Source organism: Brassica rapa, chromosome A09 (genome assembly GCF_000309985.2).
Source record: "Brassica rapa cultivar Chiifu-401-42 chromosome A09, CAAS_Brap_v3.01, whole genome shotgun sequence".
NCBI lineage: Eukaryota > Viridiplantae > Streptophyta > Magnoliopsida > Brassicales > Brassicaceae > Brassica > Brassica rapa.
In genome coordinates this window covers 2,041,231-2,066,270 of record NC_024803.2, presented here as the reverse complement: position 1 = coordinate 2,066,270, position 25,040 = coordinate 2,041,231, and the positions used below count along the sequence as shown (strand labels likewise).

The following is a 25,040-nucleotide window of genomic DNA, read 5'->3' as shown; positions in this document are numbered from 1 at the left end:
TACATAGTTAGACATCATTGGTGTGTATCGAGGAGGGCCGAACATCTCTTAGAGATAAGTTTTCAGGCAACAAACAGTAAGTTTGTATGGCAAAAATCTAAATAAACGATAAGTACCAACAAATTTTATTGTTCTTTTATATGTAAATGATTTAATCATTAATTAAAGTTTATCTAATCAATAACTCGATAAATCTCAAAATCATCTATGATAGATGAGCCGACTTCAACATTAACTGGATAAATATAGTTTAAAATATGTCAAACTCATCGAGATGGGAAGAAAGTGATTTATGCTATATATAGAATGTACAGCTAATTCATGAGGACAAGAACAATGCTACAAGTAAATTAATGAACAAAAAAGAAGAAGATGAAAACCCAATTCTTCCACGTTTAACATATTTGATATTTGTAAATGCGAAAGCCACTTGTATGTTTGTGACCGACCTGCCATGTGATTTTTCCTTTATGATTCACATGGGAAGTCGGCAATTCCCACATGATAAACACGTTGGCCTAATACAATAAATAAACGTGTGGATATTCATTTCAATTTAAAAGTTATATAGCTAATATAAAATATATTATAAGCATAATATAATGTAGCATGGAATATGGACATAATTGAGCTACTTTGGATTGATTCGAGATTTTATATTAATTATATACATTACGTTCTCAGGTTTAGACAAGATGAATGATCAGTAGACAAAACTTCATTTTGAGAAACCATTTTACAAATCCTATATCAAAAAGTATTAAGAATAATAATTTAGTAAATTAACCTGACCTACTACATTCATTTACTTTAACTATTGAGGGTGAAAGCAGTTCATGTTATATGAATAAATTGGTCTATTGTGTAATTTTCATAATACGACCTCTGAATCAGTATGATATTCGATATAAAAACTCTTTTCATCCGATACAAGCATCATATACATTTAAAAACCAACTAATAAAGAATGAATTGATTCATACTGAACTGATCCATTTTTTAATATATTGTTGAATATTTAATTTAGTTCCCAAAATGTAGACGCCATAAATTAATACTTGTTCGCGCATTCTGTTTCAAAAATTATTTTTAAATAACAATTTCAAATATTAGAGAAAGTGTATATACATATATAGTACCCCTCCAAAAAAAAAGAATTGTTAATTATTCCTATTCTAGCCAATGCATAGAAAGAGGAAGTAAAGCTTGGATTTATCCTCTACACATGCTTCATTCGGACAAAATGTGTCGTTAGCTAAAAGACTTAAAGTTAAGAAGTTCGGTAAAGCTTAAATGATTTTGCCCTCTTGCTATAGTGCTTACACTTCCCAACCTAACTTCATGTCCCAGTTGCCACTTATTCTACCCGATTTAATTGAAAATTATACATCTAAATATATATGTATACACATTTCCAGGAATATGGATATTGAGCTAAATCACTCTATATGTTAATTGGTCGACTCATCTTGGATTTATTACCATATAAATCTTTATGTAATTGCGGCCCAATTACTCATTACGTTCCTAGCAAATCGGATCTTATTTTTTCCTCCCATGTTGGTATCGTTTTAGATGTAAATACTTAAGGTTTTTGACGCGTTCATACAAATGTTGAAATATCATTGAAAATGCAGCCATTATATAATTATTTCTTCTAACAAAAGAAAAAGTCGATATCTTCGTCTTAAAGGTTGTGGTTTTGGCAAGTGGAGTTAGGCTCACGTCGGGTTCTACATGTTGAATGGCGATGCCCAAAAATGGATAAAAATTGATGAACAAAGACAACGTGATCTGTACGAAAAGCTGTCTATATATAGCCCTCATGTGACACCTTTTGCCATTGGTGAGATTAGGTTCTATATGTTTGTAATGTGATATGTACACACATCGGTCCACATGTATGTATGTATACACACGCCTAACTCATGTCTATATGTGTGCATATATATATGGATGAGCAATCAAGATTCTTCTAAGTTTCATCATACGCTTAAAATAAATGCTCTGTTTTACCTCTTCTTTTACATGGCTGTGTTTAAAACTTTTAGCATTGCAGATAATATTTTTTATAAATATGTGTAACTGTATAGATTCAGATGTGTGGTTATTGTGATTGGTTAGTGGATGGTTGTATCAGTCGACAATAACGTATAAAATGTTGACAAAAGCTTTTGTTAAGTAGATCTACGACGTCTGCCATGTTTGGGATCGAACAAAAAATCCCTTTTAAGAACTTTGTAAAAAGGTTCAGTTACGATAATTGACTCAACCAATTTGTAATGAATCCAATGTTGCATAGGTATTATTTATGTATTAAAAACATTGATGTTTTAATTTCTTTTATTAAATTTTTTTCACTTTAATTAGAAGTGAGTTAATGAAAAATAATTTAAATAAGTAATTAAACTGTGCCTTAACATGTGCAAAGGAGAAAATAGTGTTCATATGGTTATTGGGAAACAAAAACTAGATAGAAAAAAAAATTAAATATGTTTGAAATAGCTAAATTGTAAATCTTTCAAATATATATGAAGTATAAAATTACTAATACAGTCGTTAATTTATTAATGCAAATCAATTAGTCTTTCCATTGGAATTTGGTCATGTTAATTATAAGTCTTTTTTCATGAAAATGTTGGGTTGTTAGGTTTATGCAATTATAATACATATGTTTCCGAGACTGAATTGTTAATTTTATGCAGTTATACAGATGTTTACTGATATTTAACATTTGATTAAGATGTGTGAAAGCCTCCAAAATAACTATCGCGATATAACAGAGGGAATAAATAAATAACAAAATGTATAAATCATAGATTAAAAACTCATATACATGACACATGAAAATTCCTGAGACAAATTATTTAAGTAATGCAAATATAAATCCGAAAAATAGATGACCCCTCCAGTTTTATTTATGTATAACATCAAACGGAGTTCAAATATATATCAAGGATTTAGATCATTAATATTACATATAAATTATATCCCCAAACCTCTAAGCAGCGAGGCAAAAACCATATACATGTCACGTACTAATTACAGTACTCCTAAAAATCACAAATCTCAAATTAATATTCCATATTTCTGATCCATCTTGACTAATCAATTACCATTGAGTAAATGCATTGATGACCAAATATCATCCATGCCCCAATAGTTTTCACCGTTTTGATCATCAACAGTCATTGGAATTGAATAATCTGCCGTTGTAGTCGCAGTCACAGTTGGCCCAGCCGCAGAGAAGTTACCATAGTTGAAATCCATATTGGTATGTTGATAGGACGTAGTTGTAGGAGAATATGTCTCCATCGCTTGATCTTGTGTACAAAAGACATTATGGTTCGACGTACTTGCAACTTGATCGTTAATTTCTGAGCTGTGATGAGATCCAACGGAGGACGTCGTTGTTGCTGTCACATCGGTTTGTTTGATGTATTTTTGGATTCTTGTCCTCCAGAAATTCTTTATCTCATTGTCGGTTCTTCCTGGAAGGTGTTTAGCGATTTTGGACCACCTGATCATATAATAAGATGTAATTGATTATCACATAGTTTGATATATACTTCTATTATGTTTAATTAAGATGATGAGGTAATGATTGTTGTGGGGCAAGTACATCTAGATGAAAAGGCTTGCGTCTATTTCAGTAATGATTTCCTAGTTGTCACGAGACTTGTTTACATTTGCACTGTTCTATGTTTGGAACCTTTTGATTTTCTTGATATTTTTATGTGCTGCTAATAATAAGTCTTTTAAAGTTAATCGCTTATTATTTTGGTAAAAGCTTACTTTTTTTTTGTTTGTTTGTAAAAAGGGTTTATAAAGTTAATTTTATGATTTAGATAAAGCGTAATAGCATATGAATAAAGTAAATTGCTAAGATGTAAGAAAAGTGAACCTAATTTGAAACCAACAAACAGTAATAAAGAAAGAATTAGAAAGTCTATATCAAGAATTATGAAAATTTTAAACTAAGAAAATTTCTATTGAATTACAAATTCATGTACCTTCTAATCTTGGGGCATATTTTCCAGCTCTTTACATATAAAAAGAGAAATAGAAATCGTATAAAACAAATAGACAAGGAAATAAATAAAGCCGAGTAAATCTTTCAGACGTGGGAAGTCACTTGAACAATTACGAGACTTATATGCATCTTTATATTTTTTGAGCAACTACTTATATGCTTCATAAATAAATAAAATGGGGATAACGTAGCTACGTGTTTCGGGAGAAATAGGCACGAGGTTTTCATGTTGCTTTGATAAAAAGCACGAGGTTTTGTTAGTGTTAAGACAATTTCGTCGACATGAGCAAAAATTTAGAATTGACGGCTAAAAACAAACGTCGATCAAAGGTTGGCATTTGTCACAAAGGAATTAAACGCTTTTTATTTGCTTTGATCACCAAATATGTTGCTTTATTTGTTTTTTTGTCAAAGATCTACGTGGCTTACTCAAGAGTATCTACACGATTCAAAGTTCGAAGATTTTGCCTTTGTTATTTCGTTATACGTAGTGGATTTGTATCTATACTTTCATTTTTGTAAATTAAAACCAACCTGTTTCCCCACTTAGCATGAAGTTCCATGATGGTAAGTTGTTCCTCCGGCGTGATGTTTCCACGTCGTACGTCAGGGCGGAGATAGTTGAGCCACCGAAGGCGGCAACTTTTTCCGGTGCGTTTTAGACCTATATATTTATGTAACCAATCATCACTGTCGAACATTGACTCGTACGTACGTACGTACGTACGTGCATATCCACATAAGTAATTAGAATACATGTGTGTTTTAATATATAAGTAATCAATACATATGTATGTACTACAGATATTCTTGCTATATATATTTTAGTTACCATACGGTGTTCAAAAGAAAAAGTTACCATACATAATTTATTTTCATCACTAGATCATTATTAGAGAATTTTCACATGAAAACGTCTTTGAATTTTTAGAATGATATTTAACAGCGAACAAATATATTAAGAAAAATATCTATTCGTTTTTATCAAAGTGCAGATAATACGTATGATTTATAAATATATATACAAGAAAAAATATTGTTTGCTGTATGATGATTGCCTAATGATGATACCTTTGCATGTTAGCTAGTAACACTAGGTCATACATTAAATACAACGTAAAAGAAATATATATGTTTTTTTGATAAAAAAAGAAATATATATGTTACTGGTGATTTTCTTAAAAAGAAATTAAATAAACCTGCAGATTTGGCGAGAGAGTTCCAAACGCCATCGCCGTGGTTGGCGATATAATTGATAAGAATAAGATCTTCTTCCATCGTCCACGGTCCTTTTCGCACTTCTGCTTCTCCTGATGATCCCGTACCTCCACTACTTATTCCTCCTATTTTCTCCATTTTAATATTATTTATTTATATATCCACAAGTTCGAGATTTATATAATTTTAGCTAGAGAGAGATGAATAAAAAAGAAAGAGTGAGAAAATAAATGTGATGAGTTGATATTGAAGGTTGTGGAAGGTGAGCTACTGCTTTTATAGAGACTAAATTCACCGCGTGATTAGCAATCCTTAACCAAAATTCTTAATTAATTATGGTATTTAGATTAGAGTTTTAATTAATCACAAAATTAATTTTAGGTTTAATACTACATACAAATGGCACGTGGGGACAATATATAACACCTTCATGACCTTACTATAGACAATAACATAGTTGCATCATCCATGTCCGTATGTATGTATATATACATGTTAAAGATTAGAGAGTCTTTGATGTATTCATGCATAGATGCCACACACGCATTGCCATTTAGATTCACATACATACGCATGCTTGTTGATGTGAATGTATTAGTTTGGATTTTTGTATGAGGATCACCCAAAAAACAAAAGATCAATGGGCCCATAATGCCATATACGATTTAAATTAGTGGTCCGATATTGGCCCGAACGTAAGACAGGTATGTGTGATTGTCGATTGCATTTATCTTTATTAGCAAAACTCAGATTTTATTTGTAAGGTCTAGACTTTTCTTATATATAGTTAGACATGTCAATTAGGCTGAAACCCGCTGCCCGAGCCCGCTCAACTCTAAAAATTACCGGATTTGGGCTTAGTTTATAAGCCCAAAAAAATTAGATTTTTCGGACAAAGCCCATTTAGGCTTTGAGTATTTTGGGCTTAAGCCCGTTTGGCTAGGACTGATCCGAAAACCCGAAATTTGATACTTTAGATTAAATATTATCGTTCTTACAATCAAAACCATTATAAATAAGTATTGATATATTATTTTAATATTTTTAACCAAAATCTAATAAAGCAAATATTAAAGTTGTTAATGCACTTTATTGTTTGATCATTTTACAAATGTTACATTTTAAATTTTGCAAATGTACTTTCTTTTTTTATGTACAACATGTTTTTTATTTCAAAATACAAAGTATGAAACATTTGACCATGTTTATCATAAATTTTGTTTTTTTATATTTAGTTTTAAATTGGTCTTGTTTATATATATTTTTAAGTATACGAAATAGTAAAACATTTTTGATAAAGATCTTTTTTAAATTCACTTTATATTTTAAAACAAAAAAATGAAACTGTATTTTTATATGAAAATTCACATGCATTAAAACGATGGAAGTGACAATGACAAATTATTTTTCAAAAAGTCCAAAAAATCTGAAAAGCTCTATAAAGACCGGACCGGGTTTTGAATTTTAGGCCCATAATATTTTTTGGGCCGGGCTCAAATATTTACTGGCTAGCGGGTTTGGGCGTGGCCGGGCCAGCCCGAATTATACCCCTATTAGTCGAAGCCTCATATTAGTCATCTTGGTTTCGTCGTGAAAAACATACAAACTAGTTTGCAAAGCATATATTTTTTTAAAGAAAATAAGCACATTAAACAAGCAAAACTGAGCAGGTATACAATCCCTTCGAAACTATTGTGTACAATTTAGGGTTATGACCTTGCTTTTGGATCTATCTATCTATGGACTACATGTGAAACTATTATGTATAATTTTAGGATATCAGTCTCTACTTTCTACCCATTTGCATTATACTCGTAGATTGCATTTTTACTTAAAGATTAGTTTGAGCCTTCCATTGATTTGAAATACTCTCAGATTAATAAAACAATAACGGATTGTAGTATATGTTGGTTTAAATTTTTTTGGATACAGAAATTCAAAACAACTAAGCTATTCGTTTACTTCCCGGCTTAAAGGAGCATGGATACACTGCATGTCGTTTTATTTTTGACTTCTAGATTTAGGCATTTGTAACTGAACTCAAATCCAACGTTCCACATTTTTATATTGCACCATCATTATCGGTCATACCTTCAAATTCCCGTCGACCTAATAATATTTGATGGTATAAATTCGATATGTACTTAATTAGACAACTCAATTCCGCTATATGCTTTTGTAAGAATCTCCCATAAGGAAATCGATAAAGGAAACTAGTAGATATCACCTTTAGTAGATCATGACGCTTTTGTTAACAACACTTCTTATATTACTTAGCTTAATTTGCTATAGGTAACAGAACCGATCGATACTCTATTAGTAACCAAACTAAGTACATGACAAAGAAAATACAAAGATGGAGACGCAAGAAGATCATGACTCTCTAAAAGTTAACTCACTCTAATTCCTACCAAATTATAATCCACTTATCATAAAAAGTGACAAGTGACTAACTCCTAACTCAATTAAAAAAAACCTTTAACATCCAAATTAGCCAAGAGAAAGACCCTTTCACATTTCAACTGACAAATACTTGCTTTTTGCTGCCACATCCACTCTCTTTTTATGCCTCATAACATGCAGTTATCTATATAAAAGAAAAAGCTGTGATTAGATGGACTTTAACGTAAACTATACACATCTGCCACCATTATTGTTTTAGCCTTCGATTTCAAATGCAGTTTGAATGAAACTATTCACAAAAGTTATTTAACAAACATGATTTTTAACGAATAATGATGCTCTTAGACTCACAAGAGTAATGGTATCTCTTCGCTTAAGCATAGTCTTAGAGTTTTCATGCTTGAAAGCAGTGGCAAACCTAGGTAAACCAAGAAGGTGGCAAGTGCCACCGTAAAAAAAAAAGGTTAAATTTACATAATATACCTCACAATTTTCGTTATTTTCTCTTACTAAATATTATATCTTAACCATATTTTAAGTTTATATGTAATTTGTCCCCATAAAAAAATATTTCTACACTCGCCGCTGCTTGAAATACTTGATTTGGCGCATCATCCAAAAGTTTAAGTACTCTAAAACCACTTTTAAGAAAAGCGTATTTTTGTGGCTGCAATTTATTTAGGTAGAAATACCTCACATCCTTAATATGATACTTGAAGTTTAGCAAAAATTAAATACTTAGACGCGTCAAAAGCACTTCTCCACTGTCAAAGTGTCAAGTGTCGACTATCACGACAAAGCAGTTTATTTTTTCTTGTTACAAAATCCCATATTAAACTGAATATTAATTATCTTTTTAACTAGTAACTAGGTGATTCTTCGATATAAATATCCATGTTATAATAATTTATTAATATTTTATTTTTCATTTAAATAATGTCTATATATAATTTATATTAATAATATTATATTTTTAGTTAAACATGTGATTTTGTATATGCAATATATAATCGGTTTAATTATCAACTGAATATATTATATTGTATTTATTTATCTGAATTCAACTATAATATACTTTCGTTCTAAATATATATATTTTTTTGATTAGTTTTGTTATTCAGTATTTATGTTAGTTGCTCTCTTAAATATATAAATATATTATAGTAAGATTCTGAATAACATAATCTTTTTTTTGAGAATCAAATAGACAAAATAAACTAAAATGTGGACTGTGGACTGATTAAAAGTTACATAAATGGATATAAAGATAATATTTTGAATCTCATGCATATATGTTTTACAAAATAATTAAATTATAAAAGTTAGTTAATATTTTTTTATATGTTTTGAGGTATCCCATAGTTTATATGTATGAAATAAATAAAATACTACTATGAAATAATATGTTTTTATTTTATGATTTTTTTCTTAATATCAAGATTAATTTTTTGGCTTTTATTTTTATGAAATCACATTATATATAAATACTATTTAAAATACATTTTTAAATTTGTAAAATTTCCTTTTATTATATATGTTACTGGAAAAATAAAAAGGAAATTAAATTAAAATATAATTAACAAAAACTACTAAATGAAAAGAAAAATAAATTTAATAATGGTAATTAAATATAATATTTTTAATTCATTAAGATTATATCTGTAATTTATCATCATAAGAATTAATGTGTACGCGACACTTAGAAAACTAATTTTTCAAATAATATTATAGCGATTTCCGTTTATATAATTTGTATGGATTAGGAAGAACAATAGAATTATTTAAGTAGTTAAATTTTTAATCTGTAACTTCTATAAAAAAATTATTATAACTCCAAGAAAAAAATATTTCTACTATTTTATACTTTTTCTTTTTAGTTTAATTATCGTTGTATAGTAAAATTTTCGTTAAAAATTAAATGTCACTTTAGAATTTTATTGTAAAATATATTAACAATATTTTCTAGTATTTTTGATAGATCAAAATTTAATTAAGTGTATATATAATTATATTTTTATTTTCAAAATAGAAAAAAATTAAATGTTTTTTTTTAATTTGTAGAAAAAAAACTCTAAAACGCAAGTAATTTGAAACGAGGGAGTAACGTCATTCCAAACCCACCTTACTACATACCATAAATAACAATTTTCATTTGTCTTTCGTAGCAGGTGGCTCCCAAAGAATTTTAAAGGTTTTTGTACATAGGTATAAGACTATAAGTCCACAAATTATGAAAAAGAATTATTAAGATTCTTATAAAAGGTGGAAGTCCATTTGGTCTAGTGGTTTGACAAAGAGTTCATTAATGCTTGCACACCAGGAGATTTGAGTTTCAATTTTCAGAGAAGGCGAAATTATGCGAATTAAGAAAAAAAGGTTTACTAGAGATCTTCAGCATGGCACAAAGAATACCGTCAAGCGTGGATTTCACAGGGCGGTTCAAGTGATGCAATCAGACGTGAATCCTTATACGGCAGGTAGAATTGCCGGCTATAAAATTGTTTTTAATATCTCTCATAGTTATAATAGCATAATTATTCAGCGTTAAAAATTTTTTTTTATAAAAATGTTTATAACCCTAAAATTTTCATATTCTACCCGTATGCAGGGGTGAAGCCAGGTTATAAATAAAGAACTTGTAGCGAGTGATAAAATTTAACAAAAAGAACTTGTAGTGAGTAATAAAATTTAACCAAAGTAGATGTAAGATTACAATAGATAGGATGAAGTAAAATAAAAATAAAAGATACATTCTTCAGAAAAAAAAGAACTTGCATATCAAGCTAATTAAAACGCTATATATATATTCAGCGTCGGCTTAGGAGAGAGGCGATCAGTGAGACCGTTCAAGGCCCACTTCAAATAATTTTTTTCTTTTTATCATCATACATAATTTAAAGTGAACAACTATAATCATTTTAATTCCATACGTATATGCATGTGGTTTCGAAGGTTAAATGATATATGTGTTATATAGGGGCCAAAAATAATTTTAATAAGTATCTAAATATTAAAAAGAGCAAATTAGCTCAATATACTAAAAGAAATGGGATACCATAGAATGGGGGGAAATGATAATGATGGGGAAAGAAAATTAGGGGGAAATAGGGTATGGAGTGCAAATAGGGTAGATTTGGTGTGTAGGGAGTACAAATTCTCTTATTAAAAATTACTCCATCTCTTCCTAAATATAAGATGTTTAGTTAAAAACACACATATTAATAAAAGTTAATTTTTGTCTAAAAACAATATTAGAACTATAAATTAATGATATTTAACCAATTACAAAATAGATTATTAAATATGATTGGTTGTACAGTTTTTAGTAAAGTAAAAGTTATTATTTTTTTTTGAACAACAGTAAAAGTTACCTAAAAAAAATGAAAACATCTTATATATTGAAACATTAAAATTTTTTAAAACATCATACATTTAGAAATAAAGAAAATAATAATCATAGGGTCCAAATTTTTTTTTGCCCAGGGTCCACATTGGTATTGAGCAGGCCCTGTATATATTCATGTTTGATATATATAACTAAGGAATGGTGATGAGCCATCTTTAGACAGTCACATTCCTCTGTGAAGAAGAAAAAGAAATAACTCAACTTTAACAAAAAATGAAACAGAAACACCAAAATAAAAGTTCAGTTGTGCACTGCATCAACAGTTTACAAAGCAAAAGCTACAAAGAGCACCTGCCTTCTACAAGTTCCATGATCATGAATCTTGCTCAGACATAGAAGTCCATCGGCTTGAACCTCAGACCATGTCAGCACCAAAACTCAATTGCTTTCTCTATCCCCTCCGATCTATAAGGTGCAATGCTATGGTTGTGTCCAGCTACTGTTGGACCCAACAACTCATTCTCAATGCACTCATACATCTCCTTGCAGAGGTTATCAACCACAATACCAAACCTCATGGTCTCATCACTCATCTTCTCCAACTCATCAGAACTATAATCATCAAAAGGCTGGTTCAGAGTTTTGGAAAGACTCTCAATATAACCTATAAGTTGCTGCTGCAGATTCTCAAACAGAATCTTCTTCATCTCTCTTTCCTCATCACTCATCTCATCTTTGAATAGTTCTTCACCAAACATGTAGAAGGCAAAAACATATGTATATGAAAGAACTTTTCTTGATCTGAACAACAGATCGGCTCCATTTGATGCCCATTTCTGCTCCGACTTGAGTGTCTTTTCCGACAATGACGCCACCTTCTCACGGACACTCTCTCTCAGTTTAAACTCTTGCTTTGATGAATCAGTATGTGATCTGTATTGGTGATAGTAATGTGTATACCGTTTTAAATCCCTTTTGGCTATCTCTATTTGCTTCACCTTTTCTTCTTTGAACTTACCACAACTATGACCATCGATAGTAGTCCATGTGTGGCTTAAACCAGTAGCCCCACCACACAACCAACAAAAATGCTGTCCACAGATACAAGTCATGAGGTTGCATCCATCACTCCTTTGAACAGATTTGCTGCATTTAGGACACATCCTAGTGTGGACCGTTATCCAGTTAAGCGTCTCGGACTCATCTTCACACTTCTTTTTCCACAGCTTCCACATCAAGCAAGAGCAAGGAGAGTGAGACTCACTTAGACAGCTGAAACAAAACTGATGACCACACGAGCATTCAACCTCGCCACCATCGTCTTCTCTCCTTATCGCGTTACCACAATGAGGCGTGCTTGGACACCACTTGACCCTCTTGTTATCATCAACGTAAGACTCAACGAGGAAACGATCAAACTTCTCGGCTATTTCGGGATAAACTAGCTTCTTAACAACATCTTCATCGCAAATCGCGTTGCATTTATGAGCCATGCATGTGATTCTTTTGCTCATACCTTCGTTGATCTTCACGGTAAAATGCTCCTTCCAACAGTTGTTACAAAAGCAATGACCACAGTCCATTCTCGTCATCGTGTAGCTTTGTAAATCATCGTCCATGCAGATCTCACAAGTCATCTTCTTCCTCAGAGAGTATCTGGATTCAGACAAGGACGTATGAGAAAAGACAGTTAGACCAGCAGTTTTGAACAGACTATCTTTGCCTCTTTCACTATAAACATCTAATAGTTTATCAACGTTCCATTGGTAATGAATGAGAAGAGTCCTCGCTTGGCTCTTCTTGAGAGTGAGCAGTTCCATAACCCTAGCCAAAACTTCCTTCTGTGCGGCTACAAGTGATTCATTCGTGATGATTCGGCTAGTTGATTTTGTGGTCTCCTCACGTTGAGCCTGCTCATATTGATCATAATCAACCTTATCATAATCATCCTCCTCTTCTTCCTCGTCCTCCTCGCAGCTCAAGTAATAGTCATCATCCATGGCTACGAAAAGATCAACCAAGAGACACCGTAGAAGAAGAAGCAGAGACCTATAAGATCTAAGAGAATATTTATTAGACTTAAATCACGCAAATCCTTCGGGATTTGGTATTTGGTTTTTTATAGATAAGTGTAACATATTTCCTTAGTACAATATCTCTTTCTTTTCTTTTTTTTTCCTTTTTGTATTTAGTTTTAGACTTAGTAAGTTAGTATATATTAATATAAATAAAAAGGATATTTGGATTGTTCGAATCTCAGTCAGTTAAATAGTATATGCTAAATTTCCGGAGCCTTGTTAATATCTTTTCATAATAAATTAAATAAAAAGTTAATATTTCACCATAAAATCTTAATAGAAATCCTAGCAAGGAAAATGTATTATTATTTTTATTAAGATCATCTTTAAAAAAAATTCTTAGATTATTAAAAGAGACACAAATACAAGTATTAACCCACTAATATTTTACCATAGTTTTTTTGGTTCGTACTTTACATCCTCGGATTTCTTCGGTTGAAGCAACTAACCAAAGTTCTTTTGACATTCCAGGTTAAGACGGTTTAATTTTAATGGTTATTTACCTCAAAAATCGCAACGTAATTAAAGCTGAATATTAAAAAAAAAAGTTAATACTAACGGTCTCTTAACAAAGATGACGGCTTAATCATAATTCAAGAATATATGGATACATAAACATAAATAAACAGAAATATTGGGTAATTCTGTAAACTCTAAAAACTCTTGGGATAGCAAATCCAAACTAAACGGAGTCGTCAACAAATAGTGTTAAAACGCCATCACCAGATAAACGCAGCGCAGCTGAGAAAGCGTTCGCTAATGCAAAGTGTTGGCAAGAACACATGTTGCGTCTCGTGTGGGTAACACGTCAAAGCAACAATAGGAGTAACATTCCATCTGTTTCTCATGACCACCTTAGCGGCAAAGACAAGTGCACTGCTTCTGTCTCTAATGACCTAAAACCAAGAGATCAAGTCAAAGCCTCTTCTTCAGAAGAACCAGAAAACACAAATGTCACTGGAGACGACAATACTTTGGAAGAACAAGAGACCAAAGAAAGCGACCATGGCAACGATAAAGGTAACAACGAGTCCATCGAAGGAGCTTCTGAAGCGGTTGCAGTGTCGGAAAAACCGATGAAGAACAGATAAATGTTTAAATTGGTGAGGAAGATTAATCTTTATTTGATGGATTTGGTATTAGTGATCTTCTCTCCATTTTAGGCTCTTTAGCTAATCCGTGAGAATATTGGTTGGTAGCAAAATATATATATCTAAGTTTTCCCACCTTTTTGGATAGTAGAATGTGAAAATAGAGAAAAGAGGAGACCAAAAAAATGTGTATTGTTACTTTTGGCCTTCCGAGAACAGTCGGTCTTTGTGTTAGTAGATCTTTGTTTTTGGACACTTGCTTTTGTCGATACGAAAATGGTGTTAGAATCTACAAACGGCACACATTTTGAATGTTCATGCAGTGTTTTGTTTGGTAGGTTTATATATTTCTTTCACCACGCACATTAAAGCAAGAGATTTAAATATTTTCCATGCATTAAAAATTGAAGATAAAAAAAAATTACATGATTAATCCGATCAAATTCTATTTTCCGGGAACAAAGTTGGTGGCGTAAGCCCAGGCATTGTTAGCCACAGGGTCCGCAACATGATCAAACAAGTTCTCAATCGGACCTTTACCAGTAACAATAGCTTGGACAAAGAATCCAAACATAGAGAACATGGCAAGCCGACCGTTCTTGAGCTCCTTCACTTTCAACTCCGAGAACGCCTCTGGATCCTCGGCCAAGTTCAACGGGTCAAACGCCCCACCCGGGTAAAGCGGGTCAAGACCTTCACCAAGGGGCCCACCTCCGATTCTGTACCCTTCGATTAAACCCATTAGCACAACTTGAGATGCCCAAATAGCTAAAATGCTTTGCGCGTGGATCAAGTTAGGGTTTCCGAGGTAGTCAAGTCCTCCTTCTGAGAAGATCTGGGAACCTGCCTTGAACCACACGGCTTCACCGAATTTGACTCCGTTTTTGGAGAGAATCTCTGGGAAGGTGCAGCCCAAAGCGCCTAGCATTGCCCATCTGCTGTGGATTACTTCGAGCTCACGGTTCTTGGCAAAGGTTTCAGGGTCGGCGGAGAGACCGGCGGTGTCCCAGCCGTAGTCTCCGGGGTATTCACCGGTTAGGTACGACGGTGTGTTCTCTGAGAATGGACCTAAGTACTTGGGACGGTCTGGTCCGTACCTATGTTGTGTACAAAATTATATGTTTGGTGATTAGCTATGTATATATATCAAATTCAGGAATATATAAAGTATAAACTAACCTCAATCGAATCTGAATATATTGTAGTTTTAAAGGAAAATTAAACAGATTAAAAAAATATCTTGAACCACGCAATACTTATAAAAAACTTTTTAATTATTTTTAATATTTATAACCAAAAACTTTTTCCAAAATATAAAAAAAAGTGAAAAATAGAGAGAAGATTGGTGTAGGAACCAGATGCTCTGAGGAGTAGACTTGACGGTACGACGCATGACCACGCGGCCACCGTTGGAAGCTCCGACTTTGCGGAGGAGATCGTTGGAGGGCTTGAGGGCCGTTTGGCCAGCAAAAGAGGAGTGTTGGATAGCTGAAGTAGCCATTCTTTTATATCTTTAACTCCAAACAAGAACACAAATGAAAGAGAGAAACAGGCAAAGTTAAGATGAGATGGTTGGTGTTATGTTATGTTTGTTCGATTTTATAATAGAGATCCAAAGGTGTTTATCTTGATGGAGATTAGCATATGGACATGTCACCGAGTTCTGATTGGTTAGTTTAGATTTCTACATACTCGATTCACATTGTGGAGGGGATTGCTAGAGGCTATGGTTTCGCCACGTGGCCGTAGAAGATTTTGTGCTTAGAGGTAGACACGTCAGCGAGTTTTGATTGGTTGGTTTAGATTTCTACCGACTAGATTCATATTGTACATATTGCTAGAGGCTATGGATGTGCCACGTGGCAGTGGAAGATCTTGTGCATAGAGGATATTGATAATGTTCCTACACATTCATGAGGTTTATCTTCTTTTCTATTGGCTATGCTTGAGATTTTGCGATGATAAGACCTTTTTAAAAAAAAAATCTTCATTTTATTCATATTCTCATTGCCCTTTCCAAAAAGTAACATTTTGATAAGACAAATTTTTATTTGAGGTTAAAAAACTACATCAGAAATTATTAGTCAACTAAATATAAAAAATCATACAGTTTAATTTATCTTAAAAGGAACGAGGGGATGACCATTATCATGGCTAAGCTGTGTCTCAAAAGTCAAAACTCAAAAGACAAATGGTCTCTGAAGGCTACACAAATGTTATACACCACCTTCACAATTTTACCAGTTCTGATTGAGATGGTACGGATAATACAGCAAAAAACAACTCTATGCATTTTTTAATCTCTGTGATGTATTCTGAAGAATAAAGAGAAGTTTTTTCGAGACACTGGCTCAGAGTGACTTAGACCCTTCCATCAAAGAGACTCTCAGTGAGCTATCTTCAGATCATAAGTATACACTTGGTCTGAAGATAAAGAGATTACAAAGAAAGAGATCGTCAAACAATTTATCCCTTCTAGAAACCGAGAAGGGATGACAAAGCAGACATTACTAGAGGCTCTGCTCTAGTGCCTTGAATCTGGACATTTCAGACAACTTGTCCATAAAAGCTAGCTAGAAGTTCATCAAAATTCGCTTGCGTGACCTAATGAAAAACTGAAGCACTCTTCGCTATGAGTTGTTTCCTTGGGAAGATCTCCAAATTGCAATACATCAGCCTGAGTTTCTTGTTGTGAGAACTTTTTTGCTGGAAAGCACACGTGCTCATGGAAAAGTCAATTTCAGTAATTGAGTAAGAATATAGTTGATAAGTTCATAAATAAATTGAGAAAAAATCATGATTTGAAAAACTGGTGAAATAAGGAATAAGTTGGGGACTAATGATCAACTTCTAGTTTAGACGGAAGAACATTTTGGAAGGATATATGATTCTGCTAGTGTACTCTATTAAAGAACTAAATCCAGGTTCTACAATCATTTAACGAACCAAAGTTAATGTGTTTGAGAAAATATTTATGTTTTTTTCTCTGAAAGAAGGGTAACTTGGTGTAGACGTAATCTAATCTCCATATAGATGGAACATCCATGACAAGAAAACTAAACAAAATGCTCAAATGATAAGTTGTTTTGTCGGGAACCGTATACTACGAGAGGAATTGTACCGTGGTTCAAGGAATGATCTATAATTAACTAAACTCCTATTGTAGATTAGCAGAAAGATTTGCATGTCTATCGCTAGCATTGAATGTGTAAATAATAATTCAAAGAACCGATATATAGCATAACAATCAACGCAACTAATATAATCCTGCTTGAATCATTATAACGTTATAATGCCATCTGACATTTCAACAAGTTCCCTTAACCGCTAATGTATATACCATAACCCGCCAAGTTTTGTTTAACTGTTAGATTAAGTTCAGCATAAGGAATACTACAAGACTCAAACATGATTATATATGTTCTTCTTTAGCACTGGCCCTATACTAGATAGCACTTTAAGTTCTTCTCTATCTATAGATTTTCATTAGAGTCTCGACTAATAGTTTTTTTTTTTTTCTAGACTAATAGTATTTTAAGAAATTTCGTTATCCCCAAATAAAGAAAAGATAACAGGTTTATTTCGTTCTTATTTCACTCACAGCTGTTTTTATTTTGACATGACAAAATGAACGTACACATACATATTGACAGAAGATTCTACAAGGAAGAAACTGGGACACGAAAGTAAAATTACATAATCGACTGTCCAACAGAAGCCCGCAGTTTTATGTGTGCCTCCTTGTCTTGCCGGGCTCAGTGGTCTCAGTGGTCAGACTAGTATCATGTGCTTCATGGGCCTTATCCTGCACATACTGACCCATCTCTTTTCCCTTCTGGCCAGCATAGCCTACTGCGTCAGCCATACGGCGCTTAGCATAGTCCAATTGCTCCGGAACCGTATCACTCGTCCCACGGAGGTAGTTTAGGACCCATGAGACCGAGCTTAGACCCGTCAGCCCAAACAACCCAGAAGCCAAGATTGCGGTCACAGCTAGCCCGATGGTGATAGCGGCCGGGACAATAACGGGACTGAAGAGGAGGAAGAGCGGAACAGAGAGCATCAAACCTATCACTGAGCCGGCTAGAGTGAGTCCAGCTAAGGCTAGCAGTGAGCCACCAACGGGAACTCCTACTATAAGTGCCACGATCTGCATGTATGTCGATTAACTCGAGTTTATTTATTGAGTTGTTTATTTAGACCCTTTTTAATGTCAGAACTCAAATTGTAATAAATCCAAACCATGACCATCTGGACTGGATATATGAATATATGATCCTATATATACATGCATGCATACATACACGTGTAAGTGGTGCTATCGTGCAAACTCTGATTTTAAATCCTAATTTTTAGGAATTATATATAAGAATTGAAAACACTATGGACTAATGAAACGGACTTGAAGTTCTAAGCTCATGAGTTTCATATAAGAGAAAAGAAAAGAAAAAAAAGGCTAAAAAGAAGAACACAAAAGTACTTGGTTACTGGAGGGGCCGCTACTCTTGTAATCAGCACGACCACCATAACCATAACCATAACCGACATCACCTTCGTACTGCGGCTGAAGATGAATTCGTTTGTCAGTTGGGTCGACTTGCACACGCCTTTCCACAGTCGCCATATCGATTGATATGATTTGAAACTACAAAGTCTAAGAGATCACAAAAGTGGTAGATGAGATATATAGAAGTTGTTGTTGCAGCAGAACATATATAAATGGAATTGAAAGATGTTTTTTTGTAGTAAAAAGGAGATTTGGGATGAAGAGAAGAGGACACGTAAGAATGTGGTGAAGGTAGAGGTGTGGCTTTGCATGATTTCCAAGTTTCATTCATTGCCTGATCATCTTTTTGTTCTTCTCGCCCACCGTATTCAAATAAAAACAAACTATATACATTCGGTTTATGCATCCAGATGCAGTATGACAAACTCAAGTTTCCCTTTTATTTATTTTGCTGTTTGATCATTTTTAAAACAGCTACAAATAAATAATCCTACTTGTGTTACCCGCTCAAAGAATAGTTTAAATTATTATATCGAATCCAAATTTAAGTCCAACATACAATTCTATCTTACTATTAAACAAAAGATTATATATGTTTTATACTCGGCCGTAGCCGCATGCAATGTAATTATCAACGATTCTATTAGCTTGCGTCGCTAGCCTAACATGGACACTGCAGCAGAAGTAACAATAACTACTCAACCGGAGAATTCAAAATGTCACATCGTTTGGAACCATGGTTTGATCGCTTTGGTAACACGAGCATACTATGGTGGCCCAGTGGCTTTAAACCGGGAGTTCTTAAAATCACAAGAACCATTTTTCCAAGTATCTCATTTAAAATAATGGAAAAAAAGTTCTCTTGATTTTAAAATTCATTTAATAAAATATAAATATTTATATATACATATAATTGAGATATTTGTTGTGAGAATTTTATCGCGATTGTTCATCGGAACTCTCATTGAAAATTCCCATTAGGGTTTCTCATTGACAATTTCCATTGAACACTCGTTATGATTTTTTTTACTTACAGTTGTCTAATCAAAGAAAGCGACGTCGTCCGTAGAACAAGGCTTTTTCATTTCTGGTTATTGGACCTTTCTAAGCTGTTGGCGGTTTAGTGGTGGTCCACTGCTACTTGATAATGAGATGACAAACTTCTCTCATTCCTATGTTCCACAATTGGGCCCATGTATGGCCCGTTTTACGTTTTCTTTTGTGTGCTCCCTCCCGCCTTTCTAACGATGAGACTGATCTCAAACTCTCTTTTTTGGTCTAAATGTTAATTTATACCACTAACACGGCCACCTCCTCCCTGAAAACTTTTTGTGGTCTAAATGCTAAATAGTAAAAAAATGGAGTGAACCCGTGACAAATAATTAATAAATTAGATATATTCCTTTGAAATTCCCTACGTTGTGGATTATTTTCAAGATGTAAACGATTTGTTATCATTTTGTAATTATGGCAACAAAGAAAAATATAGGAGAACTGGACGAGAATGAACAAAATGGAAGGGAATAATTGAGGAAAAGTCTAAAGATGTGCAATATCAGATGATATATCACATGGCAGAACAATCATATTTCTGTAGTAGACAGTGATAAGTGTAATAATAAATAACATGTTCTGATAAATAAAAAGGTTAAAATGAAATGATGATCGCAGAAAATGTACCTCATAGTTACTGTTTCTGAGGCTGACCCGTGTCTGAACATAATCCTGAATCCACTTGTCCTGAAGTCGACATGGAAATCCAAGCGTGGAAGTCGACATATACATATATATAGCATATGTATGTACATTTATACATTATAAATATAACATGTAAATAATTTACACAACCGATTAGATTTTGTATTACATAGCCTAGTTAATTTTTTTTATACTAAGAAATTCACAGCCAAAATTTCAATATATAATATAAGTTTTGTCACAGGAAAATAATTTTAAAAATATGGAAGTATAAACAAATTGATCTTATAGGGTGATTGGTTGGATTATAACTATAGAAATTTTACTGTAGAATTTAGTTTGTAAGATTTTTTTATTTAGTTGTAAAAGATGTAGCTTTAAAATTGATTCCTACAACAAAATATCTTTTACATCTAAAAAAAGATGGGATTTGAAAAAATAAGGGTTCTCAAGTCATTTTTATTATTTTTTGTAGCTTTAAAAAACAAGATAAAACATGATTGGTGATTTAGATATTGTAGATAAAAGTTAAAGCTAAAGTCAATTTTTATAGTTCAACCAATCACCCCCTATGTCTATGTCTATTAAATGAATTGATATAGTTATGAAAAAACATTGAGAGTTAAAAAGATAATTTATTGCCGTTTAAGTAACATTAATTTTTATTTATTAAAATAATTTAATCCTAATTATTATTTTTAAGAAAAACTTAATTAAATAATATAAAAGGGATTTGAGTGAATATTTAAATCACTCATTAAAAAACATTCTTTATACTAGAATCTAAACGGATGATTTATTCTGTAATAAAACATTTTCACCTTATAATTTTAATTTTTTTATTTCTGGTAATGTCTTGTCATAAAAATGGAATTGATTACAAAACTAGAACACTCTTTATACTTAAGATGAATATCTAAACTTGTGGTTTAAAGATTTTTTGGATATTATACTCAGTCTTTATTTTTTTTATAAATGATCATCAGTCGTAGTTTATCCAAAAAGAATTAGGAGTGGGTTCTTTCCTTCTTGGTGAGTTAATTTGTATGTGAATAATTTGATTGTTAGGTCGCCGCCAAATGACATGAATAAAAATGGACTGACTTTAAAAAGAGATTCCCTATGAAGATGTGCTTATGTAAAGGTAGTAAACTTCATGTTTTCAGCAATCGATTATTTATTTAAAATTTTCCTCATGTCGACAAAATTTTTATAATCGCTCAACTAAATTAGAATATTAGCAAATGATGTTTCTGACCAGTGACTAGCGTGTGTAATCAAACAACTAATTATTAGCTTGCTTTCCCGTGAGTCTATTCAAAAATATCGACATTAAAATATAAGCTTTTAAATATCATATAATATAAATATTGCTTCGCTGACATTTACACACACATACTCAATCTAAGACCATGAGCCCATTGTAGAACCTCAAAATACTTTGCTAAATGTGCTACCTAACTTCAGCCAGAAGTATTTTAACCAATTAAATCATCTCATTGTTAGCAGAATAAGAAACCTTGATTAGTTTTCTTAACAAGGGAGAAGCGTTTCAGAAAAGAAAAATAATCAGCAAAAAAAACAAGGGAGAAGCAAATAAACAAGCTTTTTTGTTTGTTTGTCACTAAAAACGAAATTTACTATCTTCCTATAGCTAAGAAGTAAGAACCCAACACAACACAATCACATATATCAATTAATTATTTCCTTTCACCGTATTCAGAAAATCCTTTGACCTCCCACGTAAAAGATATATACAATTTAAATGACACATACGCATAAGTTTTTTTTTTTCATACGCATAAGTATATAATATACACATACATAAAATACATTTACATACACATACATACGAAGATATCCTAATCACTTACATCACATCAACCATCCACTCTGTCTTTATACTTCTCCGCCGCTAATCAACATCCCGTTGACCAGTCAACCTCTACGTCCCCCATAAGCCGACGTCTCACCGCCAAGACAACTAGCGTATCTCATGAGATCAACATTTGTCTCCTCTAGCTCCCTTTGCAGCCTCAAGACCTCTCTTTGAAGCACCGAGATGGCCCCAACGCAGCCATACACTGGATCTTTTAGCCGTGCCTCCGCCTCGTAAGCCAGCGAGTTCACCGCGTCTTCCCGTTGATGCGGGGCCACTTCATGGAGGATCTTGCTCACGTTGCTTGCTCCGAAGATCCGGTGGACGTTCGCAAACTTTAAAGGTTCCTCTGGTGGAAAATATGGTGCGAATACGCAGTCTGACGTGCATTTCCGCCGGAGGAACTTGCATGCTGCGCACGGTGAGTTTGTGTAGTTCGAATACGATGATGACATTTTTGGTTATATCCCCTGAATTTTCAGTCGCGGAAATGAAAAAAAGAAAGATGTAATCATATACATATTTTTTTCATTTAACTAGTATAAGATTGTGTCATCATAGTTGGTTATAAGACATAAGAAGTCATTAGTATTTTTAGCCTCAGAATTCATTATTTTTAGTAAGAAAGCTAAGTAGAGATAGTAATCTCATCATCAATATAGGTGGTTACATGACAAATGATGTTATTTATGTTTTTTATCCCCCAAAATTCATTACCCTTAGAGTTTTTACTGCATTGAAATGCTTTTACCATCTAATACCACATATCAAGCCACTATATACATATATCCTAGACATTCCTATGTAATAAATCAGTTTTACATATTACCTTTGGGATAGATGTTAATCTAGATGTATTAGTTTTTACGTTCTATAGTATTTGGTTGGTAAAATCTGACGGGATCATGTACTTCTCTTTTTTTGGTTCAACGATCATGTACTTCTCAAAATACGAAAACAACTTGTTTTCACATACATGAATTAAATTCAATTGTGACAATTTTCATAAGAATTTAAAGAAAGTATATGTACATTTTTTTCGTTTCATACACCAGAGCTATATCTTTTTTTTTTAAAATAACATGGCTTTCGTTGTAAGTATGAGTATTTGTGAACCACCAAGTTTGGTTAAAAACATTGGAAAATTAAAGAAAAAAGTTCGTGGAAATTTGTGATTACTCGTTTTCTTTAATTCGAACCTAAAAACACCCTTGCCGTTGAATCTTTGTTCTTGGCGTTTAATTTAGCAGCTTTTCTTGATTTTATCATCACAGCACTCTCTGACTCTGAGATCTCTCCGCTTCTATATATTGGTTTAGTTTCTTGAATTTACGACCTAATTAAATTGCTTTATATATACTTAAGGTTTATTGTTATGAGTATGGTACCTTCAATACATCTAAGTCGTGAAATCTAGACTACAAGTTCAACTGTAACTTTTTTTTGTAAATAAAGGTCGTCTAGTTATAACTTGCAAATCTCAAGATCAGTGATCAAATTACCATGATCTAAACTCTCTAGTTCAAAATAACCAATCAACATAGCAGTACAGTCTATTTATATTATACAATTATGTTTATGCGTGAATAATTTACTGAGTATAGAATATGTAATACCTTTGGTCTTACCTTTTAATGGAGCAACAAGAGAAAGTGCCCGAGATATCTAACCAGAATGGTTTGATCTTCTTTGTTTCTCTCGTTTGTATCTTTACTATAAGAAGGAGAGATTTAAAAACTCAAGGAGATTTTCAATTCAATTATTGGGATTCTTTTTGTTGTGTTTAGAGAGGAAACCCTAGTTGGAGAGAAAGAGGATCTCTAAGGGGAAAGTTAGAGAGAGGGGCAAAAGGCATTTTTGGTGGTATGAGCGAGAAAGAAGATGAATATAATGCAATTGCAAAAAGACAAATTGGCCTCAACTGATTGAGGACCTAAAATAGTGGACTAAAAAGAATAACTCTGAACTGTGGAAAATTTAACACCATTTAATAAATTTTCAGTAATTGATAATTTTGGAATACAAAGTTACAAAGACGTCAAAACTGTTGAGAATTTGAGCGAATTTGGCATTTTGTTTGAATTTGGCATTTTGTTTGATTGACAGCTAAATAACTTAAATCCAATTAAATAAAATGCCGGATTCGTTCAAATTATCAACAGTTCTGAGTGAATCCGTCATTATATAATAACTGTTCATTTTTCTGAAAATATGACACTTTTAAATTTCTAATTAAATAACCAATTAATTGAATGTTGTGTTCATTTAATATTTTGGCATACCCTGATGTTTACTAGTTGAGGCAGATGCTAAATATAAAAAAGTTGTATATAGTGCATAATTTCTTATATAAAACCAAAATTTATAGAATTAATAAAATAAAATCTCTATAAACAACATTTTTCCTTATACTATACCGCCAGTATCATTTTAATTAATTTTAAAATTAGTAAAATCTTACATTCTTACATGAACATCATTAATAAATTTACTTGGTTACATCATAAGATTTTAGTATAATAGTAAAAAATATAAGACACAAATATATGATCACAAAATAAAAAGTTACCAATTACTGTTTTGGCAAAATTTCTTTTCAAATGTTTATATCACTAAACCATGTATATACTTATCGAACGTCCCACACATTAAATATATGAACCAAGAACGTAAAACCTATGAGATTTTACAGAACAAAGTAGTCTTTAGTTTGTTTTACTTAAAAGCAAACAAACTATTTTGACAAAAAAAAAAAGCAAACAAACTATTTTGTATCCTTTAAACCCA

General features: G+C 32.5%; 5 protein-coding genes across 5 annotated transcripts; all 5 read right to left on the bottom strand.

The window, feature by feature from the left end:
* Positions 1-2,885: 2,885 nt before the first annotated feature.
* Positions 2,886-5,834, bottom strand: LOC103837005 (transcription factor MYB21). Its single transcript, XM_009113336.3, has 3 exons — positions 5,233-5,834; positions 4,568-4,697; positions 2,886-3,520 (listed from the first exon to the last, which is right to left on the bottom strand). The coding sequence occupies exons 1-3, from the start codon at positions 5,387-5,389 to the stop codon at positions 3,109-3,111; spliced, it is 699 nt and encodes a 232-aa protein (XP_009111584.1). The 5' UTR covers positions 5,390-5,834; the 3' UTR covers positions 2,886-3,108.
* A 5,407-nt stretch (positions 5,835-11,241) lies between these two features.
* Positions 11,242-13,150, bottom strand: LOC103837003 (probable E3 ubiquitin-protein ligase ARI3). Its single transcript, XM_009113335.3, has one exon. It carries the CDS (start codon positions 12,998-13,000, stop codon positions 11,426-11,428), a length of 1,575 nt encoding a protein of 524 aa, XP_009111583.1. The 5' UTR covers positions 13,001-13,150; the 3' UTR covers positions 11,242-11,425.
* A 1,390-nt stretch (positions 13,151-14,540) lies between these two features.
* On the bottom strand, positions 14,541-15,780 carry LOC103837002 (chlorophyll a-b binding protein 2.4, chloroplastic). Its single transcript, XM_009113334.3, has 2 exons — positions 15,525-15,780; positions 14,541-15,266 (listed from the first exon to the last, which is right to left on the bottom strand). Exons 1-2 carry the CDS (start codon positions 15,668-15,670, stop codon positions 14,615-14,617), a joined length of 798 nt encoding a protein of 265 aa, XP_009111582.1. The 5' UTR covers positions 15,671-15,780; the 3' UTR covers positions 14,541-14,614.
* Positions 15,781-17,727: 1,947 nt separating this feature from the next.
* Positions 17,728-18,887, bottom strand: LOC103837001 (oleosin S2-2). Its single transcript, XM_009113333.3, has 2 exons — positions 18,650-18,887; positions 17,728-18,319 (listed from the first exon to the last, which is right to left on the bottom strand). The coding sequence occupies exons 1-2, from the start codon at positions 18,791-18,793 to the stop codon at positions 17,897-17,899; spliced, it is 567 nt and encodes a 188-aa protein (XP_009111581.1). The 5' UTR covers positions 18,794-18,887; the 3' UTR covers positions 17,728-17,896.
* Positions 18,888-21,971: 3,084 nt separating this feature from the next.
* LOC103837000 (LOB domain-containing protein 25) lies at positions 21,972-24,095 on the bottom strand. Its single transcript, XM_009113332.3, has 2 exons — positions 23,882-24,095; positions 21,972-22,723 (listed from the first exon to the last, which is right to left on the bottom strand). Exon 2 carries the CDS (start codon positions 22,706-22,708, stop codon positions 22,313-22,315), a length of 396 nt encoding a protein of 131 aa, XP_009111580.1. The 5' UTR covers positions 22,709-22,723; positions 23,882-24,095; the 3' UTR covers positions 21,972-22,312.
* Between the last annotated feature and the right edge of the window lie 945 nt (positions 24,096-25,040).